This window comes from Coregonus clupeaformis, chromosome 15, assembly GCF_020615455.1.
Source record: "Coregonus clupeaformis isolate EN_2021a chromosome 15, ASM2061545v1, whole genome shotgun sequence".
In the NCBI taxonomy this organism is placed as follows: domain Eukaryota; kingdom Metazoa; phylum Chordata; class Actinopteri; order Salmoniformes; family Salmonidae; genus Coregonus; species Coregonus clupeaformis.
The window spans coordinates 65,082,070-65,101,614 of record NC_059206.1 but is presented as its reverse complement, the minus strand read 5'-3'; the positions used below and the strand labels follow the sequence as shown (position 1 = coordinate 65,101,614).

The 19,545-nt window shown below is 49.8% G+C and overlaps 1 protein-coding gene across 1 annotated transcript in view; it reads right to left on the bottom strand.

Annotated features, from left to right (window-relative positions):
* Positions 1-19,545, bottom strand: part of herc1 (HECT and RLD domain containing E3 ubiquitin protein ligase family member 1) — a 217,215-nt gene that overhangs the window by 104,534 nt on the left and 93,136 nt on the right. The window contains 11 exon segments of the mRNA XM_045225293.1: positions 782-865; positions 5,024-5,263; positions 9,274-9,438; positions 9,909-10,019; positions 10,137-10,243; positions 10,656-10,811; positions 12,306-12,490; positions 12,766-13,003; positions 14,418-14,538; positions 15,654-15,893; positions 16,946-17,223. Of these exon segments, the coding sequence (XP_045081228.1) occupies positions 782-865; positions 5,024-5,263; positions 9,274-9,438; positions 9,909-10,019; positions 10,137-10,243; positions 10,656-10,811; positions 12,306-12,490; positions 12,766-13,003; positions 14,418-14,538; positions 15,654-15,893; positions 16,946-17,223 (1,925 nt within the window).

The window sequence follows — 19,545 nt, the reverse complement described above, 5'->3', positions numbered from 1 at the left end:
CATTTATTTCTGTAGGCCTAACGGGAGCTTGGGTGAGCACTCAGCAGGCGTGTGTAGAGGGAGCGGTCGGAACGCATTTGAGTGAAAGAGACACAGAGGGGAAAGGGAATTTAGGGGGAAGAACTGTGTGACGCTTGGCATGGTTTCCTTTTTTGTTGTGCCCCGCAAATGCACATGTAAAAATGGAACACTAGAGTCAAAGCAAATTAACGTCGTCTTCAAGACAATAAAAAAAATAAAAATTGTGAGGGTAATGGTCATTTGCCACAAAGCACATTCCACCAAAGAGTTTTACAGTATTTGAAAACAATGAGAACTCTGGTTAAAGATGGAGTTTTGACGTCTGTTGGAGAACTGGATTACTCTTGCCCATCCCTGCACGCTACTTCATGATCAAACAATGAATTTATCCAGCTGAGTTCTCAGAAGGTTGGAAGTTGTTTTTGAATAACCTAAAAACATGACAGGCCGAAGGTAACAATGACAGAGGTTGAACAAACAACGGCAAGATAGAAAAATCTAACCAGTCATTTGAACAAACCTTACAGTTGAGGTTGAACTAGGTTCTAGATTTAACTAGGTTCTAGATATAACTAGGTTCTAGGTTTAACTAGGTTCTAGCTTTAACAAGGTTCTAGATTTAACTAGGTTCTAGATTTAACTAGGTTTAACTAGGTTCTAGATTTAACTAGGTTCTAGGTTTAACTAGGTTCTAAATTCAACATGGTTTAACTAGGTTCTAGATTTAACAAGGTTCTAGGTTCAGCGCTGGTAGTCTTACCTTCTCTCCAGGGTTGCTGCTGTAGAACATGACACAGGGGTAGAGCTCTGTGGCGTCCACGTCCTCAAAGGCTAACTTGGGCTCCTGTGGAGAACAATAATAATAATAATAATAATAATAATAATAATAAGCCATTTCACAGACGCTTTTATCCAAAGCGACTTACAGTCATGTGTGCATACATTTTTATGTATGGGTGGTCCCGGGGATGGAACCCACTACCCTGGCGTTACAAGCGCCGTGCTCTACCAATTGAGCTACAGAGGACCACAATAACAGGCTTCTGTAAACACAGCAGAGACGGTCTCAAACACCCTGGTGTCTCTAGTCTCTAGGTTTCAGACTTGGGGGGTGGGGGGAGTTACGACGACACCCTGGTGTCTCTAGTCTCTAGGTTTCAGACTTGGGGGGTGGGGGGAGTTACGACGACACCCTGGTGTCTCTAGTCTCTAGGTTTCAGACTTGGGGGGTGGGGGGAGTTACGACGACACCCTGGTGTCTCTAGTCTCTAGGTTTCAGACTTGGGGGTTGGGGGAGTTACGACGACACCCTGGTGTCTCTAGTCTCTAGGTTTCAGACTTGGGGGGTGGGGGAGTTACGACGACACCCTGGTGTCTCTACTCTCTAGGTTTCAGACTTGGGGGGTGGGGGAGTTACGACGACACCCTGGTGTCTCTAGTCTCTAGGTTTCAGACTTGGGGGTGGGGGGAGTTACGACGACACCCTGGTGTCTCTACTCTCTAGGTTTCAGACTTGGGGGGTGGGGGAGTTACGACGACACCCTGGTGTCTCTAGTCTCTAGGTTTCAGACTTGGGGGGGGTTGGGGGGAGTTACGACGACACCCTGGTGTCTCTAGTCTCTAGGTTTCAGACTTCGGGGGGTGGGGGGAGTTACGACGACACCCTGGTGTCTCTCTAGTCTCTAGGTTTCAGACTTGGGGGGTGGGGGAGTTACGACGACACCCTGGTGTCTCTAGTCTCTAGGTTTCAGACTTGGGGGGTGGGGGGAGTTACGACGACACCCTGGTGTCTCTAGTCTCTAGGTTTCAGACTTGGGGGGTGGGGGGAGTTACGACGACACCCTGGTGTCTCTAGTCTCTAGGTTTCAGACTTGGGGGGTGGGGGAGTTACGACGACACCCTGGTGTCTCTAGTCTCTAGGTTTCAGACTTGGGGGGTGGGGGGAGTTACGACGACACCCTGGTGTCTCTAGTCTCTAGGTTTCAGACTTGGGGGGTGGGGGAGTTACGACGACACCCTGGTGTCTCTAGTTTGGTTTCAGACTTGGGGGTGGGGGGAGTTACGACGACACCCTGGTGTCTCTAGTCTCTAGGTTTCAGACTTGGGGGTGGGGGGAGTTACGACGACACCCTGGTGTCTCTAGTCTCTAGGTTTCAGACTTGGGGGGTGGGGGAGTTACGACGACACCCTGGTGTCTCTAGTCTCTAGGTTTCAGACTTGGGGGTGGGGGGAGTTGCGACGACACCCTGGTGTCTCTAGTCTCTAGGTTTCAGACTTGGGGGTGGGGAGTTACGACGACACCCTGGTGTCTCTAGTCTCTAGGTTTCAGACTTGGGGGGTGGGGGGAGTTACGACGACACCCTGGTGTCTCTAGTCTCTAGGTTTCAGACTTGGGGGGTGGGGGGAGTTACGACGACACCCTGGTGTCTCTAGTCTCTAGGTTTCAGACTTGGGGGGTGGGGGGAGTTACGACGACACCCTGGTGTCTCTAGTCTCTAGGTTTCAGACTTGGGGGGTGGGGGAGTTACGACGACACCCTGGTGTCTCTACTCTCTAGGTTTCAGACTTGGGGGGTGGGGGAGTTACGACGACACCCTGGTGTCTCTAGTCTCTAGGTTTCAGACTTGGGGGGTGGGGGGAGTTACGACGACACCCTGGTGTCTCTAGTCTCTAGGTTTCAGACTTGGGGGGTGGGGGGAGTTACGACGACACCCTGGTGTCTCTAGTCTCTAGGTTTCAGACTTGGGGGTGGGGGGAGTTACGACGACACCCTGGTGTCTCTAGTCTCTAGGTTTCAGACTTGGGGGGTGGGGGGAGTTACGACGACACCCTGGTGTCTCTAGTCTCTAGGTTTCAGACTTGGGGGTGGGGGGAGTTACGACGACACCCTGGTGTCTCTAGTCTCTAGGTTTCAGACTTGGGGGGGGGTGGGGGGAGTTACGACGACACCCTGGTGTCTCTAGTCTCTAGGTTTCAGACTTGGGGGTGGGGAGTTACTGACGACACCCTGGTGTCTCTAGTCTCTAGGTTTCAGACTTGGGGGGTGGGGGGAGTTACGACGACACCCTGGTGTCTCTAGTCTCTAGGTTTCAGACTTGGGGGGTGGGGGGAGTTACGACGACACCCTGGTGTCTCTAGTCTCTAGGTTTCAGACTTGGGGGGTGGGGGGAGTTACGACGACACCCTGGTGTCTCTAGTCTCTAGGTTTCAGACTTGGGGGGTGGGGGGAGTTACGACGACACCCTGGTGTCTCTAGTCTCTAGGTTTCAGACTTGGGGGGTGGGGGAGTTACGACGACACCCTGGTGTCTCTAGTCTCTAGGTTTCAGACTTGGGGGGTGGGGGGAGTTACGACGACACCCTGGTGTCTCTAGTCTCTAGGTTTCAGACTTGGGGGGGTGGGGGGAGTTACGACGACACCCTGGTGTCTCTAGTCTCTAGGTTTCAGACTTGGGGGGTGGGGGAGTTACGACGACACCCTGGTGTCTCTAGTCTCTAGGTTTCAGACTTGGGGGGTGGGGGGAGTTACGACGACACCCTGGTGTCTCTAGTCTCTAGGTTTCAGACTTGGGGGGTGGGGGGAGTTACGACGACACCCTGGTGTCTCTAGTCTCTAGGTTTCAGACTTGGGGGGTGGGGGGAGTTACGACGACACCCTGGTGTCTCTAGTCTCTAGGTTTCAGACTTGGGGGGTGGGGGAGTTACGACGACACCCTGGTGTCTCTAGTCTCTAGGTTTCAGACTTGGGGGGTGGGGGAGTTACGACGACACCCTGGTGTCTCTAGTCTCTAGGTTTCAGACTTGGGGGGTGGGGGGAGTTACGACGACACCCTGGTGTCTCTAGTCTCTAGGTTTCAGACTTGGGGGGTGGGGGGAGTTACGACGACACCCTGGTGTCTCTAGTCTCTAGGTTTCAGACTTGGGGGGTGGGGGGAGTTACACGACACCCTGGTGTCTCTAGTCTCTAGGTTTCAGACTTGGGGGGTGGGGGGAGTTACGACGACACCCTGGTGTCTCTAGTCTCTAGGTTTCAGACTTGGGGGGTGGGGGAGTTACGGCGACACCCTGGTGTCTCTAGTCTCTAGGTTTCAGACTTGGGGGGGTGGGGGGAGTTACGACGACACCCTGGTGTCTCTAGTCTCTAGGTTTCAGACTTGGGGGGGGGGGGGAGTTACGACGACACCCTGGTGTCTCTAGTCTCTAGGTTTCAGACTTGGGGGGTGGGGGGAGTTACGACGACACCCTGGTGTCTCTAGTCTCTAGGTTTCAGACTTGGGGGGTGGGGGAGTTACGACGACACCCTGGTGTCTCTAGTCTCTAGGTTTTCAGACTTGGGGGGTGGGGGGAGTTACGACGACACCCTGGTGTCTCTAGTCTCTAGGTTTCAGACTTGGGGGGTGGGGGGAGTTACGACGACACCCTGGTGTCTCTAGTCTCTAGGTTTCAGACTTGGGGGGTGGGGGAGTTACGACGACACCCTGGTGTCTCTAGTCTCTAGGTTTCAGACTTGGGGGGTGGGGGAGTTACGACGACACCCTGGTGTCTCTAGTCTCTAGGTTTCAGACTTGGGGGGTGGGGGAGTTACGACGACACCCTGGTGTCTCTACTCTCTAGGTTTCAGACTTGGGGGTGGGGGGAGTTACGACGACACCCTGGTGTCTCTAGTCTCTAGGTTTCAGACTTGGGGGGTGGGGGGAGTTACGACGACACCCTGGTGTCTCTAGTCTCTAGGTTTCAGACTTGGGGGGTGGGGGGAGTTACGACGACACCCTGGTGTCTCTAGTCTCTAGGTTTCAGACTTGGGCATTCATCCCCTGCTGACAGATATTGATCTCTCCACCCCTCCCTCTCTGTGAGGAGACTGTAATGACTTCCCTTCAGACGTCATGGGGTTTTAATTGTTTTGGGAAGATAATCCGGCTCGAATGACCAGCAACGGTGAAAAGCAACTCAAAACTGAGGGGGAAAAGGCAAAACTGATAGTTCTAGCATTATCCACTCACCTCTCCGTTCTTCCCGAAGGAGATGGTGCGTGCCTCCATGTCCAACACACAGCTGATGTAGTCTCCCTGGGTGAAGGACGAGAGGGTGAGGGTCTGCTCTCCGTTGTGGTACAGGTTCCCGCTGTAGGCCCGGTACAGCCACATGTCTGACGTGGTGCGGTGGTTGAAGTCATGGACAGGCCAACGGGACACCCCGACACACGTCCCCTCGTTCCCACGGTTCTCCTTCACAATGTAGAACTACAGATAGAAACAAACAGACACAATGTTATGAGATACAGGAAACACCTGACATAAGGTGCATTACGCAGCCAGCACGGGAGCTCATTAATGAAGACGCAGCAGCACGGGAGCTCATTAATGAAGACGAAGCAGCACGGGAGCTCATTAATGAAGACGAAGCAGCACGGGAGCTCATTAATGAAGACGCAACCAGCACGGGAGCTCATTAATGAAGACGCAGCAGCACTGGAGCTCATTAATGAAGACGCTGCAGCACGGGTGCTCATTAATGAAGACGCAGCCACACGGGAGCTCATTAATGAAGACGCAGCAGCACGGGAGCTCATTAATGAAGACGCAGAAGCACGGGAGCTCATTAATGAAGACGCAGCCACACGGGAGCTCATTAATGAAGACGCAGCAGCACGGGAGCTCATTAATGAAGACGCAGCAGCACGGGAGCTCATTAATGAAGACGCAGCCAGCACGGGAGCTCATTAATGAAGACGCAGCAGCACAGGAGCTCATTAATGAAGACGCAGCAGCACGGGAGCTCATTAATGAAGACGCAGCCAGCACGGGAGTTCATCAATGAAGACGCAGCCAGCACGGGAGCTCATCAATGAAGACGCAGCCAGCACGGGAGGTCATCAATGAAGACGCAGCAGCACGGGAGTTCATCAATGAAGACGCAGCAGCACGGGAGCTCATTAATGAAGACGCAGCAGCACGGGAGCTCATTAATGAAGACGCAGCAGCACGGGAATCTCCAATAAGTGTTCAATTGGGTTGAGATCTGGTGACTGAGACACATAAACACCCTTTAAACCCCCTACGCTCCTATGAGACCCCTCTTTCAAAGTCACTGAGATCTCTTCTTCTAGCCACGGTAATCAAAATAATGGGCAACTGGGCATTTTTATACATGACCCTAAGCATGATGGGATGTTCATTGCTTAATTAACTCAGGAACCACACCTGTGTGGAAGCACCTGCTTTCAATATACTTTGTATCCCTCATTTACTCAAGCGTTTCCTTTATTTTGCCAGTTACCCGGATGTCTGCAGTCAGTTGCTGGTAGAAGGAAAATATACTGTATGTTGTTGTTCACATCCTGAAAACTGAGTGTGTATAGGACATTTACTCACACAACAAAACAAAGGATTGCTATTCTACAGTAGTTTATTTCAACCACTGTAATTCTGCTTTCCTATGACCAGAGAGGCTGGATGACCAGCAGGACATATGCTCTTCTGATGGCTGCCACATGACATCTCAAACATTAGCAACGGGACAGTGGGCGTGTTTTCACATGCCATTTCATCTCAAACATTAGCAACGGAACAGTGGGCGTGTTTTCACATGCCATTTCATCTCAAACATTAGCAACGGGACAGTGGGCGTGTTTTCACATGCCATTTCCCCTCAAACATTAGCAACGGGACAGTGGGCGTGTTTTCACATGCCATTTCCCCTCAAACATTAGCAACGGGACAGTGGGCGTGTTTTCACATGCCATCTCCCCTCAAACATTAGCAAGTAGACGGGACAGTAGGCGTGTTTTCACATGCCATTTCATCTCAAACATTAGCAACGGGACAGTGGGCGTGTTTTCACATGCCATTTCCCCTCAAACATTAGCAACGGGACAGTGGGCGTGTTTTCACATGCCATCTCCCCTCAAACATTAGCAACGGGACAGTGGGCGTGTTTTCACATGCCATTTCATCTCAAACATTAGCAACGGAACAGTGGGCGTGTTTTCACATGCCATTTCATCTCAAACATTCGCAACGGGACAGTGGGCGTGTTTTCACATGCCATTTCCCCTCAAACATTAGCAAAATGACAGTAGGCGTCTTTTCACATGCTATTTCATCTCAAACATTAGCAACGGGACAGTGGGCGTGTTTTCACATGCCATTTCCCCTCAAACATTAGCAAGTAGACGGGACAGTAGGCGTGTTTGATGGCTGTTTGGCTGAAGGCCTCAGAGCAGAGCTGACTGTTTCTCCATACTGTTTCTGGCAGGGCGTGTTCTTCCTCTAGTCTAACAGATGGCTGCTGACTCCTCAGCCTTGTGATACCTGGAAGCTCAGGCTGTGTCCCAAAAGCCACTCTCTTCCCTATTCGGGCCACAGCCTGTCACTGGGACTTTACTGCTGATAGAAACACGTGATGTTACAGAGGCCTAAGGCGTTGCTTTCCTCTCATTGGCTATCAGACCCATCGTGTGCCTCTATCTAGTCCAAGTCTCATTTTATTTATAGTACATTTCATGTCTCAATACACTTTACACACATTCTCCTGTTGAAAAGCAAGTATAAATTCAAGGTCAAAGAAAATCTTTGGAGCAAAATTTTTGACACAATTGCAAACTTCACAGAGTCGGGCATTGAAGGAGTTTGTCTAATGGTGCCCATTGATGCCATTGGTCTCCCACTTGCTTGAGAACAAAAGAGGACCCCCCCACCCCACCCACCTTACCCCCACTGTGTCATGGCATGTTGAGCTGTGCCTCTTGTTAAGTAATCAGATGTTAAATGAGGTGAAAAGGAGACTGGAGTATGACGGTACATTTTAGAGACTCTTAATTCCCCCAGCTCACAACTGTGACAGAATGTTGTTTGGTAATACCTTAAAGAACACAATTACCAGGCATCGACCAGCACACGTTGACTTTTTAAACAGCCATTAGATGAAATCTCCTATGTTATGTTGGTCTTTGAGGGCTCGGGAATTATTACGCTGCACTCTTTTAATAATATAACATACGCCATTTTGCAGATGCTTTTATTCCAAAGCGACTTACAGTCACGTGTGCATACATTTTACATATGGGTGGTCCCGGGAATCAAACCCACTACCCTGGCGTTACAAACACCATGCTCTACCAACTGAGCTACAAAAGGACCAAACTGTTATCTGCTGTTTATCTGCTGTTTATCTGCTGCTTATCTGCTGTTTATCTGTTGTTTATCTGTTGTTTATCTGCTGTTTATCTGTTGTTTATCTGCTGTTTATCTGCTGTTTATCTGCTGTTTATCTGTTGTTTATCTGCTGTTTATCTGCTGCTTATCTGCTGTTTATCTGCTGTTTATCTGTTGTTTATCTGCTGTTTATCTGTTGTTTATCTGCTGTTTATCTGCTGTTTATCTGCTGTTTATCTGTTGTTTATCTGCTGTTTATCTGCTGTTTATCTGCTGTTTATCTACTGTTTATCTGCTGTTTATCTGCTGTTTATCTGCTGTTTATCTGCTGTTTATCTGCTGTTTATCTGCTGTTTATCTGCTGTTTATCTGCTGTTTATCTACTGTTTATCTGCTGTTTATCTGCTGTTTATCTACTGTTTATCTGTTGTTTATCTGTTGTTTATCTACTGTTTATCTGTTGTTTATCTACTGTTTATCTGCTGTTTATCTGTTGTTTATCTGCTGTTTATCTACTGTTTATCTGTTGTTTATCTACTGTTTATCTGTTGTTTATCTGCTGATTATCTGCTGTTTATCTGCTGTTTATCTACTGTTTATCTGCTGTTTATCTGCTGTTTATCTGCTGTTTATCTGCTGTTTATCTGCTGTTTATCTGCTGTTTATCTACTGTTTATCTGCTGTTTATCTGCTGTTTATCTACTGTTTATCTGCTGTTTATCTGCTGTTTATCTACTGTTTATCTGTTGTTTATCTGCTGTTTATCTGCTGTTTATCTGCTGTTTATCTGTTGTTTATCTGCTGTTTATCTGCTGTTTATCTGCTGTTTATCTGCTGTTTATCTACTGTTTATCTGCTGTTTATCTGCTGTTTATCTGCTGTTAATCTGCTGTTTATCTGCTGTTTATCTGCTGTTTATCTGCTGTTTATCTGCTTCAGTCTTCCTTCAATGTTTAACATGTCTTCTTCCTTTAGACCTACTCATTCAGTAAGGAGTCTGGCCATTGTCTCACCTAAAGGTCTTGGTACCAGTGTTGTGTAAGAGTGTAGATGTACTGTCCCTTCCACTGGTAGCACCCAGAGGAGATGTACTGTACCTTCCACTGGTAACATCCAGAGGAGATGCCGGTAGAGGCCAGTCCATATCCCTTCCCCCCGTTGCCGTGGGTCAGACCCTGGCCATTCTCCACCACACAACACTGAGTCTTCTCCGGGTCAAACGACACCTCCTGGATAGGAAGGTTCTCATCCTCCTCCTCACCCTGGGGACGGGACAGATAGACGAATCAGAAGAAGAAGAAGAAGAAGAAGAAGAAGTAGAAGAAGAAGAAGAAGCAGAAGAAGAAGAAGAAGAAGAAGAAGAAGAAGAAGGAGGAGGGGAAGAAGAAGAAGGAGGAGGGAAGAAGAAGAAGAAGAAGAAGAAGAAGAAGAAGCAGAAGAAGAAGAAGAAGAAGAAGAAGAAGAAGAAGAAGAAGAAGGAAGAAGAAGAAGAAGAAGAAGAAGGAGGAGGGGAAGAAGAAGAAGAAGAATAATAAGAAGAAGAAGAAGCAGAAGAAGAAGAAGAAGAAGAAGAAGAAGAAGAAGAAGCAGAAGAAGCAGAAGAAGCAGAAGAAGCAGAAGAAGAAGAAGAAGAAGAAGAAGCAGAAGAAGAAGAAGAAGAAGAAGAAGAAGAAGAAGAAGAAGAAGCAGTGATGTAGCAGTGATAGAGAGTGTATTATGAGTTAACCTGTACCTGTAGTTTGAGCTCCTTCTCTTTCTCTTCCATCTGGATGGTGTGCTTGGCCTGGGCGATGGGAGCGTCCCACATACAGTCAGACAGCAGGGAGAAGAGACGCTCCACCACCTAGAGGTGGAACACACGCCTTTATCAGTTACATGATCCAATCCTGTTATCAGGACCTGAGTAGTCACTCAGTTGATCCGTTTTTGCGAGGCTTCACTCTGCGTACAGCTGCAGTACCTGTGTCATCTGGTCGCCCTCTACACTGGCCTCACAGGCAGGCAGCACAGCCTCTAGAACGTGAAGGGCCAGGAGACGAGTTCTCAGGTTGCCCACCAGAGGGACTCCTACAGACAAACAACAATAACACCAGTCATTGAAAAGCAAAAGGAAAAATGAACGCAAATAGGTTCTAAGGGGCATAACAAATCCAAAGCCAGGCACTCGTGTGGGTTTGAAAGTTTAAAAACATTTAATGTACGGGCTAAGACATTATTAACATACACCAACGCCTTCATCCGTTTGACCTGAGCTTTGACAAATAACATACTGAATGGAGGACATTGGCGAAAATGGAGGCCTTGTGCTCCTTACTTCTGTCCTGATGTCGGTCAGGAATGATATTAAAAGGTTGGAGGCGGCGGTGCATATCACGGCTATGTTCAAGTCTATGCAAATAAACATCTACACTTATAAGTACAGACTAGTGATTTATCATCATCTATTTTTAATGTACAAACACAGTTTATTGGACGGTACCTGAGCTGCATTTCTGTGCCGCGATGTTGAGCAGCACCTCTGTCCACTTTGGAGAAGACATCTTGGATTGGATGGCCTTGGAGGAGACCACTCGTCTCAGGAACACCAGGAAGTCTCCCAGGTGAAGCTCTGCTGTATGCTGCTTACGCACCAACGCTATGGAACACAACAACAACAACAACATATTACAGAGTGAAGCGCTACAGGGTGCTGTTTCCGCTCCAACACATCAACAACAACAACATGTTACAGAGTGAAGCTCTACAGGGTGCTGTTTCCACTACAACACATCAACAACAACAACATGTTACAGAGTGAAGCTCTACAGGGTGCTGTTTCCACTCCAACACTACGCAACACAACAACATATTACAGAGTGAAGCTCTACAGGGTGCTGTTTCCACTACAACAACAACATATTACAGAGTGAAGCTCTACAGGGTGCTGTTTCCACTCCAACACTATGGAACACAACAACAACAACAACATGTTACAGAGTGAAGCTCTACAGGGTGCTGTTTCCACTACAACAACAACATATTACAGAGTGAAGCTCTACAGGGTGCTGTTTCCACTACAACAACAACATATTACAGAGTGAAGCTCTACAGGGTGCTGTTTCCACTACAACAACAACATATTACAGAGTGAAGCTCTACAGGGTGCTGTTTCCACTACAACAACACCATATTACAGAGTGAAGCTCTACAGGGTGCTGTTTCCACTACAACAACAACATATTACAGAGTGAAGCTCTACAGGGTGCTGTTTCCACTACAACAACAACATATTACAGAGTGAAGCTCTACAGGGTGCTGTTTCCACTACAACAACACCATATTACAGAGTGAAGCTCTACAGGGTGCTGTTTCCACTACAACAACACCATATTACAGAGTGAAGCGCTACAGGGTGCTGTTTCCACTCCAACACTATGGAACACAACAACACAGCACGGTGAAGAACCCTTTATTCGTGACTTACTGTACGTTTTAGCTCCAAGTGGAACCAAAGGCTCACATTCAACATGAAGAGAATGATCTATCAACCCAGTCAATAGCAGAGGTGCATAAAGATGGCGCCCCACATGCACTTTCCACTGATTCCTTGTTTTGCTATGTTCTCCGTATTGTACATCGCTCTCCGTGACTCTGTTTTTGTGTGGTCATTAGCAGAGTATACATGATCCCAATTCTAGCTCCAAGACGCCGGCAATTTGAAAAAACCCAAAAAGTAGATTGTGCTGACACATTGAACCATATCGCTCGCCGTAACATACAAACTCAGTGGATAGCGCTAAAACAATGACTTCCTGTCTGAATGGCCATCTTTACGCACCTTCACCATTACCATCTGTATTGACAATACTTCAGAAGTTCCCCCAATACCCCCCAAAAATCTATTTAAAAAAACTAGCAAGCCAAATCAACTGATTCTAGTCAGCCAAATCACTAGCAACTATCCATCACTACTAAACGCATTATGGTAGACAATCCTCCTCCTAATATATAAATCATCATTTAATAATAGTATTATATATGGCATTTAGCAGACACTTTTATCCAAAGCGACTTACAGTCATGCATGAATACATTTTCCATACGGGTGGCCCCAGCGTGAATGCTCTACTACCACACAGATCTCTCCTACCTCTGAAGTCTGTCTTCTCTGGGTCGGCTCCATCCTCTGACTTCTTGTCCTGGTTCTCCTGGTTCTTCCCCGGGGAGGCAGCGAGCAGGCTGACCCCTGCCTGGGAGAGAAGGTTCTTCAGCTGGCTACACAGCAGATCCAACAGGGACTGGACCACCTTGGGTCCCAGCTTGTCTGCATACGTCCTGGAGACACAGAGATAAGTCAGGCACACAGCATGGAAAGCTTGTCGATACAGAGACCAGTAACAACGATCTTTCTGGGTAGGTTTCAAGATTGAGCCTACTAATGAACTAAGAAAAATGCTCAAAGGACAATCTCAGTTGAAAGTCCTTTTCAGTCCAGGAATAGGGCTTGACCCGGGAAACCGGTCCTATAGATAAACCAGATACGACACATTTGATGACACAGATACGTAACATTTATTAACAGTGTGTTAACGCAGAGAGCCCTGTCTCACCCGGTGCTGATGGACAGTATCTGCAGTAGTCGTGTGGAGGCCACCTTCAGGGCAGTGCTGAGCTGGGACACCCCTGGTTTCTGAAGCAGCTGTAGTGGTTGCCCCAGCATGGTTTCTGTACCACACAGCTGTGACAGCACATTGAGCAGGCCACTGGATATGGCCAGGGACACGTCCACAGGCTGGTAACGCACGCTCAGGGCAAACACTGTCACCAGCAGGAGGCGCTGCTGGGCCTCTGTAAAGAGGGGCGGGAGAGAGAGAGAGAGAGAGAGAGAGGTAGACGGTGAGACAGAGAGAGAGAGAGAGAGAGAGAGAGAGAGAGAGAGAGAGAGAGAGAGAGAGAGAGAGACAGAGAGAGAGAGAGAGAGAGAGAGAGAGAGAGAGAGAGAGAGAGAGAGAGAGAGAGAGAGAGAGAGAGAGAGAGAGAGAGAGAGAGAGAGAGAGAGAGAGAGAGAGAGAGAGAGAGAGAGAGAGAGAGAGAGAGAGAGAGAGAGAGAGGGAGAGAGTAGAGTGAGACAGAGAGAAAGAGAGAGAGAGAGAGAGAGAGAGAGAGGTAGATGGTGAGACAGAGAGAAAGAGAGAGACAGAGAGAGAGACAGAGACAGAGACAGAGACAGAGAGAGAGAGAGAGAGAGAGACAGAGACAGAGAGAGAGAGAGAGAGAGAGAGAGAGAGAGACAGAGAGAGAGAGAGAGGCAGAGGAGAGAGAGAGACAGAGAGAGAGAGAGAGAGAGAGAGAGAGAGAGAGAGAGAGAGAGAGAGAGAGAGAGAGAGAGAGAGAGACAGAGAGACAGAGAGAGAGAGAGAGAGTGAGAGGTAGACGGTGAGACAGAGAGAGAGAGAGAGAGAGAGAGAGAGAGAGAGAGAGAGAGAGAGAGAGAGAGAGAGAGAGAGAGAGAGAGAGAGAGAGAGAGAGAGAGAGAGAGAGAGAGAGAGAGAGAGAGAGAGAGAGAGAGAGAGAGAGAGAGAGATGGTGAGACAGAGAGAGAGAGAGAGAGAGAGAGAGAGAGAGAGAGAGAGAGAGAGAGAGAGAGAGAGGTAGATGGTGAGACAGAGAGAAAGAGAGAGAGAGAGAGAGACAGAGACAGAGACAGAGAGACAGAGACAGAGACAGAGACAGAGACAGAGACAGAGACAGAGAGAGAAGAGAGAGAGACGTTGAGAGAGAGAGAGAGAGAGAGAGAGAGAGAGAGAGAGAGAGAGACAGAGAGAGAGAGAGAGAGAGAGAGAGAGAGAGAGAGAGAGAGAGAGAGAGAGAGAGAGAGCAGAGAGAGAGAGAGAGAGACAGAGAGAGAGAGAGAGGGAGAGAGGCAGAGAGAGAGAGAGAGAGAAGAGAGAGAGAGAGAGAGAGAGAGAGAGAGAGAGAGACAGAGAGAGAGAGAGAGAGAGAGAGAGAGAGAGAGAGAGAGAGAGAGAGAGAGAGAGAGAGAGAGAGAGAGAGAGAGAGAGAGAGACAGGACAGAGACAGAGAGAGAGAGAGAGACAGAGAGAGAGAGAGAGAGAGCAGAGAGCAGAGACAGAGAGAGAGAGAGAGAGAGAGAGAGAGAGAGAGAGAGAGAGAGAGAGAGAGAGAGATGTAGACGGCACACACAGTTGTTCTCCAGGACCTGAATAGGGAGAACCCTGCTTTGTAATAATGTGATGTTCACCTATGTGATGTTTGTTGGCCTGCAGGGCTCTCTCCAGAGTGACTGACAGCTGCTGGTAGATCTTATGGACGGCTGTCTGGATGTCCATCTGCAGGCTCCGCTTCGCTGCTTTAACCCCGTCCTGAACCAACACAACATCATTATGAGACAGACTGATCCTGTCCTGAACCAACACATCATCATTATGAGACAGACCGACAGATCCTGTCCTGAACCAACACAACATCATTACGAGACAGACCGACAGATCCTGTCCTGAACCAACACAACATCATTATGAGACAGACCGACAGATCCTGTCCTGAACCAACACAACATCATTATGAGACAGACTGACAGATCCTGTCCTGAACCAACACAACATCATTATGAGACAGACCGACAGATCCTGTCCTGAACCCAGAACAGACAGATCCTGTCCTGAACCAACATCATTATGAGACAGACGACAGATCCTGTCCTGAACCAACATCAACATCCCCCGACCCCCCCATTCTAAGACCCACTGTGCCCACGGTCCCCCCATTCTAAGACCCACTGTGCCCACGGTCCCCCCATTCTAAGACCCACTGTGCCCACGGTCCCCCCATTCTAAGACCCACTGTGCCCACGGTCCCCCCATTCTAAGACCCACTGTGCCCACGGTCCCCCCATTCTAAGACCCACTGTGCCCACGGTCCCCCATTCCAAGACCCACTGTGCCCACGGTCCCCCCCCATTCTAAGACCCACTGTGCCCACGGTCCCCCATTCTAAGACCCACTGTGCCCACGGTCCCCCCATTCTAAGACCCACTGTGCCCACGGTCCCCCCCATTCTAAGACCCACTGTGCCCACGGTCCCCCATTCTAAGACCCACTGTGCCCACGGTCCCCCATTCTAAGACCCACTGTGCCCACGGTCCCCCCATTCTAAGACCCACTGTGCCCACGGTCCCCCATTCTAAGACCCACTGTGCCCACGGTCCCCCATTCTAAGACCCACTCCCTAAGACCCACTGCCACGGTCCCCCATTCTAAGACCCACTGTGCCCACGGTCCCCCATTCTAAGACCCACTGTGCCCACGGTCCCCCCATTCTAAGACCCACTGTGCCCACGGTCCCCCCATTCTAAGACCCACTGTGCCCACGGTCCCCCCATTCTAAGACCCACTGTGCCCACGGTCCCCCCATTCTAAGACCCACTGTGCCCACGGTCCACCCATTCTAAGACCCACTCTCCCCAGTCCCCTCATACCTGGTAGTGGTGTAGCTGGTCACTCTCTCCTTTCAGTCCCCCGGTGCCCACAGTCCCTAGACCGAAACATCCAGCCAGGAACTGTAACCTGACAGAGGTCAGGAGGGAGGAGGACTGGAAGGCAGTGCAGGGGCTGGGTCGACCCCCTGGACCGCTACCCCCACCCCCTGCAGCCTGGTTACTCTTCTCCTCCATCCCAGAGATCAGCGCCACGATCTGGTGTAGGGCCTCCAGACGCAGCTGGAGAAAACACACACACATCAGTTCTAGAATTAAATCAGATTACAGTCATATACTCAATACTATCCATTAGTTCGTCTACTGAACGCTCCATTAGCGAGAGGGAAGAATATAGGAGTTTCTATGGTACTTATTGAAATGCAGTGTTGGAGCCATATTCCTAGCATAGTGCTTCAAGGATCACTGCTTGAAAATAACTTTATGGCTCTTGGGGGCACTCCTCTTGGGTCACAGTCCTCACCTCAGCCCTGTTCTGTTGTTGCTCCATAGCCAGGATGGTTCTCACCTCAGCCCTGTTCTGCTGTTGCTCCATAGCCAGGATGGTTCTCACCTCAGCCCTGTTCTGCTGTTGCTCCATAGCCAGGATGGTTCTCACCTCAGCCCTGTTCTGCTGTTGCTCCATAGCCAGGATGGTTCTTACCTCAGCTCTGTTCTGCTGTTGCTCCATAGCCAGGATGGTTCTCACCTCAGCCCTGTTCTGTTGTTGCTCCATAGCCAGGATGGTTCTCACCTCAGCCCTGTTCTGCTGTTGCTCCATAGCCAGGATGGTTCTCACCTCAGCCCTGTTCTGCTGTTGCTCCATAGCCAGGATGGTTCTCACCTCAGCCCTGTTCTGCTGTTGCTCCATAGCCAGGATGGTTCTCACCTCAGCCCTGTTTCTGCTGTTGCTCCATAGCCAGGATGGTTCTTACCTCAGCCCTGTTCTGCTGTTGCTCCATAGCCAGGATGGTTCTCACCTCAGCCCTGTTCTGCTGTTGCTCCATAGCCAGGATGGTTCTCACCTCAGCCCTGTTCTGCTGTTGCTCCATAGCCAGGATGGTTCTCACCTCAGCCCTGTTCTGCTGTTGCTCCATAGCCAGGATGGTTCTCACCTCAGCCCTGTTCTGCTGTTGCTCCATAGCCAGGATGGTTCTCACCTCAGCCCTGTTCTGCTGTTGCTCCATAGCCAGGATGGTTCTTACCTCAGCCCTGTTCTGCTGTTGCTCCATAGCCAGGATGGTTCTTACCTCAGCCCTGTTCTGCTGTTGCTCCATAGCCAGGATGGTTCTTACCTCAGCCCTGTTCTGCTGTTGCTCCATAGCCAGGATGGTTCCTTGTGGACTAGTAGACATGCTCTCCTCAGGCTCCTTGAAGGCGGGGGTGTTTCCCACGTCTCCACTGATGAAGCTGACGATGTTCTCTATGAGGGCGTGAACCCCCAGCGAGTGGCTCAGGTCCAGGTCCGACTCCTCATAGGATTGGTAGACGGGAGAACCGTACAGCTGGTCCCTACTGTGTTTCACCCTGAACCACGAGTCAGCCAGAGAGTCTGGAGAACCGTGGAGTAGACCTGAGGGAGGAGAGGAGAGAGGAAAGAGAGAGATGGAGAGAGATGGAGAGAGAGACAGAGACAGACAGACAGACAGACACCGAGACAGAGAGAGACAGAGACAGGCCAGATACCTTTTCAGAAACACAACTACTATTTCCATATAGGTGGATGTGATGGTATCCACCTCATCCAATGTGCTTCACTTTAAGGCCTAGTGGGTGCTATTGTAGCAGATGTAAGCTAGCTGTTATAGACTACGTATGTCAATTCACATTCAATTCAATCCATGTCTCTCTGCTTGGTTTCATTCCACGGCTGGTTCTCGTACTACATGCCATGAGCCTTGATCAGCCATGAAAAATACAGTGTGTGTACGTTGTTCCCTTCCCCGATCAGATGATGACGAGGGATGCTGCAGGGGAAACTGAAATGGTAAGCAGAGGCCAAGGCCAAGGCTGTGTCTAAAATGGTAAGCAGAGGCCAAGGCTGTGTCTGAAATGGTAAGCAGAGGCCAAGGCCAAGGCTGTGTCTGAAATGGTAAGCAGAGGCCAAGGCTGTGTCTGAAATGGTAAGCAGAGGCCAAGGCCAAGGCTGTCTAAAATGGTAAGCAGAGGCCAAGGCCAAGGCTGTGTCTGAAATGGTAAGCAGAGGCCAAGGCCAAGGCTGTGTCTGAAATGGTAAGCAGAGGCCAAGGCTGTGTCTGAAATGGTAAGCAGAGGCCAAGGCTGTGTCTGAAATGGTAAGCAGAGGCCAAGGCTGTGTCTGAAATGGTAAGCAGAGGCCAAGGCTGTGTCTGAAATGGTAAGCAGAGGCCAAGGCCAAGGCTGTGTCTGAAATGGTAAGCAGAGGCCAAGGCTGTGTCTGAAATGGTAAGCAGAGGCCAAGGCCAAGGCTGTGTCTGAAATGGTAAGCAGAGGCCAAGGCCAAGGCTGTGTCTGAAATGGTAAGCAGAGGCCAAGGCTGTGTCTGAAATGGTAAGCAGAGGCCAAGGCTGTGTCTGAAATGGTAAGCAGAGGCCAAGGCTGTGTCTGAAATGGTAAGCAGAGGCCAAGGCTGTGTCTGAAATGGTAAGCAGAGGCCAAGGCCAAGGCTGTGTCTGAAATGGTAAGCAGAGGCCAAGGCCAAGGCTGTGTCTGAAATGGTAAGCAGAGGCCAAGGCTGTGTCTGAAATGGTAAGCAGAGGCCAAGGCCAAGGCTGTGTCTGAAATGGTAAGCAGAGGCCAAGGCCAAGGCTGTGTCTGAAATGGTAAGCAGAGGCCAAGGCTGTGTCTGAAATGGTAAGCAGAGGCCAAGGCTGTGTCTGAAATGGTAAGCAGAGGCCAAGGCCAAGGCTGTGTCTGAAATGGTAAGCAGAGGCCAAGGCCAAGGCTGTGTCTGAAATGGTAAGCAGAGGCCAAGGTCAAGGCTGTGTCTGAAATGGTAAGCAGAGGCCAAGGCTGTGTCTGAAATGGTAAGCAGAGGCCAAGGCCAAGGCTGTGTCTGAAATGGTAAGCAGAGGCCAAGGCCAAGGCTGTGTCTGAAATGGTAAGCAGAGGCCAAGGCTGTGTCTGAAATGGTAAGCAGAGGCCAAGGCCAAGGCTGTGTCTGAAATGGTAAGCAGAGGCCAAGGCTGTGTCTGAAATGGTAAGCAGAGGCCAAGGCCAAGGCTGTGTCTGAAATGGTAAGCAGAGGCCAAGGCCAAGGCTGTGTCTGAAATGGTAAGCAGAGGCCAAGGCCAAGGCTGTGTCTGAAATGGTAAGCAGTGGCCAAGGCCAAGGCTGTGTCTGAAATGGTAAGCAGAGGCCAAGGCCAAGGCTGTGTCTGAAATGGTAAGCAGAGGCCAAGGCCAAGGCTGTGTCTGAAATGGTAAGCAGAGGCCAAGGCCAAGGCTGTGTCTGAAATGGTAAGCAGAGGCCAAGGCCAAGGCTGTGTCTGAAATGGTAAGCAGAGGCCAAGGTCAAGGCTGTGTCTGAAATGGTAAGCAGAGGCCAAGGCCAAGGCTGTGTCTGAAATGGTAAGCAGAGGCCAAGGCCAAGGCTGTGTCTGAAATGGTAAGCAGAGGCCAAGGCTGTGTCTGAAATGGTAAGCAGAGGCAAAGGCTGTGTCTGAAATGGTAAGCAGAGGCCAAGGCCAAGGATGTGTCTGAAATGGTAAGCAGAGGCCAAGGCCAAGGCTGTGTCTGAAATGGTAAGCAGAGGCCAAGGCCAAGGCCAAGGCTGTGTCTGAAATGGTAAGCAGAGGCCAAGGCCAAGGCTGTGTCTGAAATGGTAAGCAGAGGCCAAGGCCAAGGCTGTGTCTGAAATGGTAAGCAGAGGCCAAGGCCAAGGCTGTGTCTGAAATGGTAAGCAGAGGCCAAGGCCA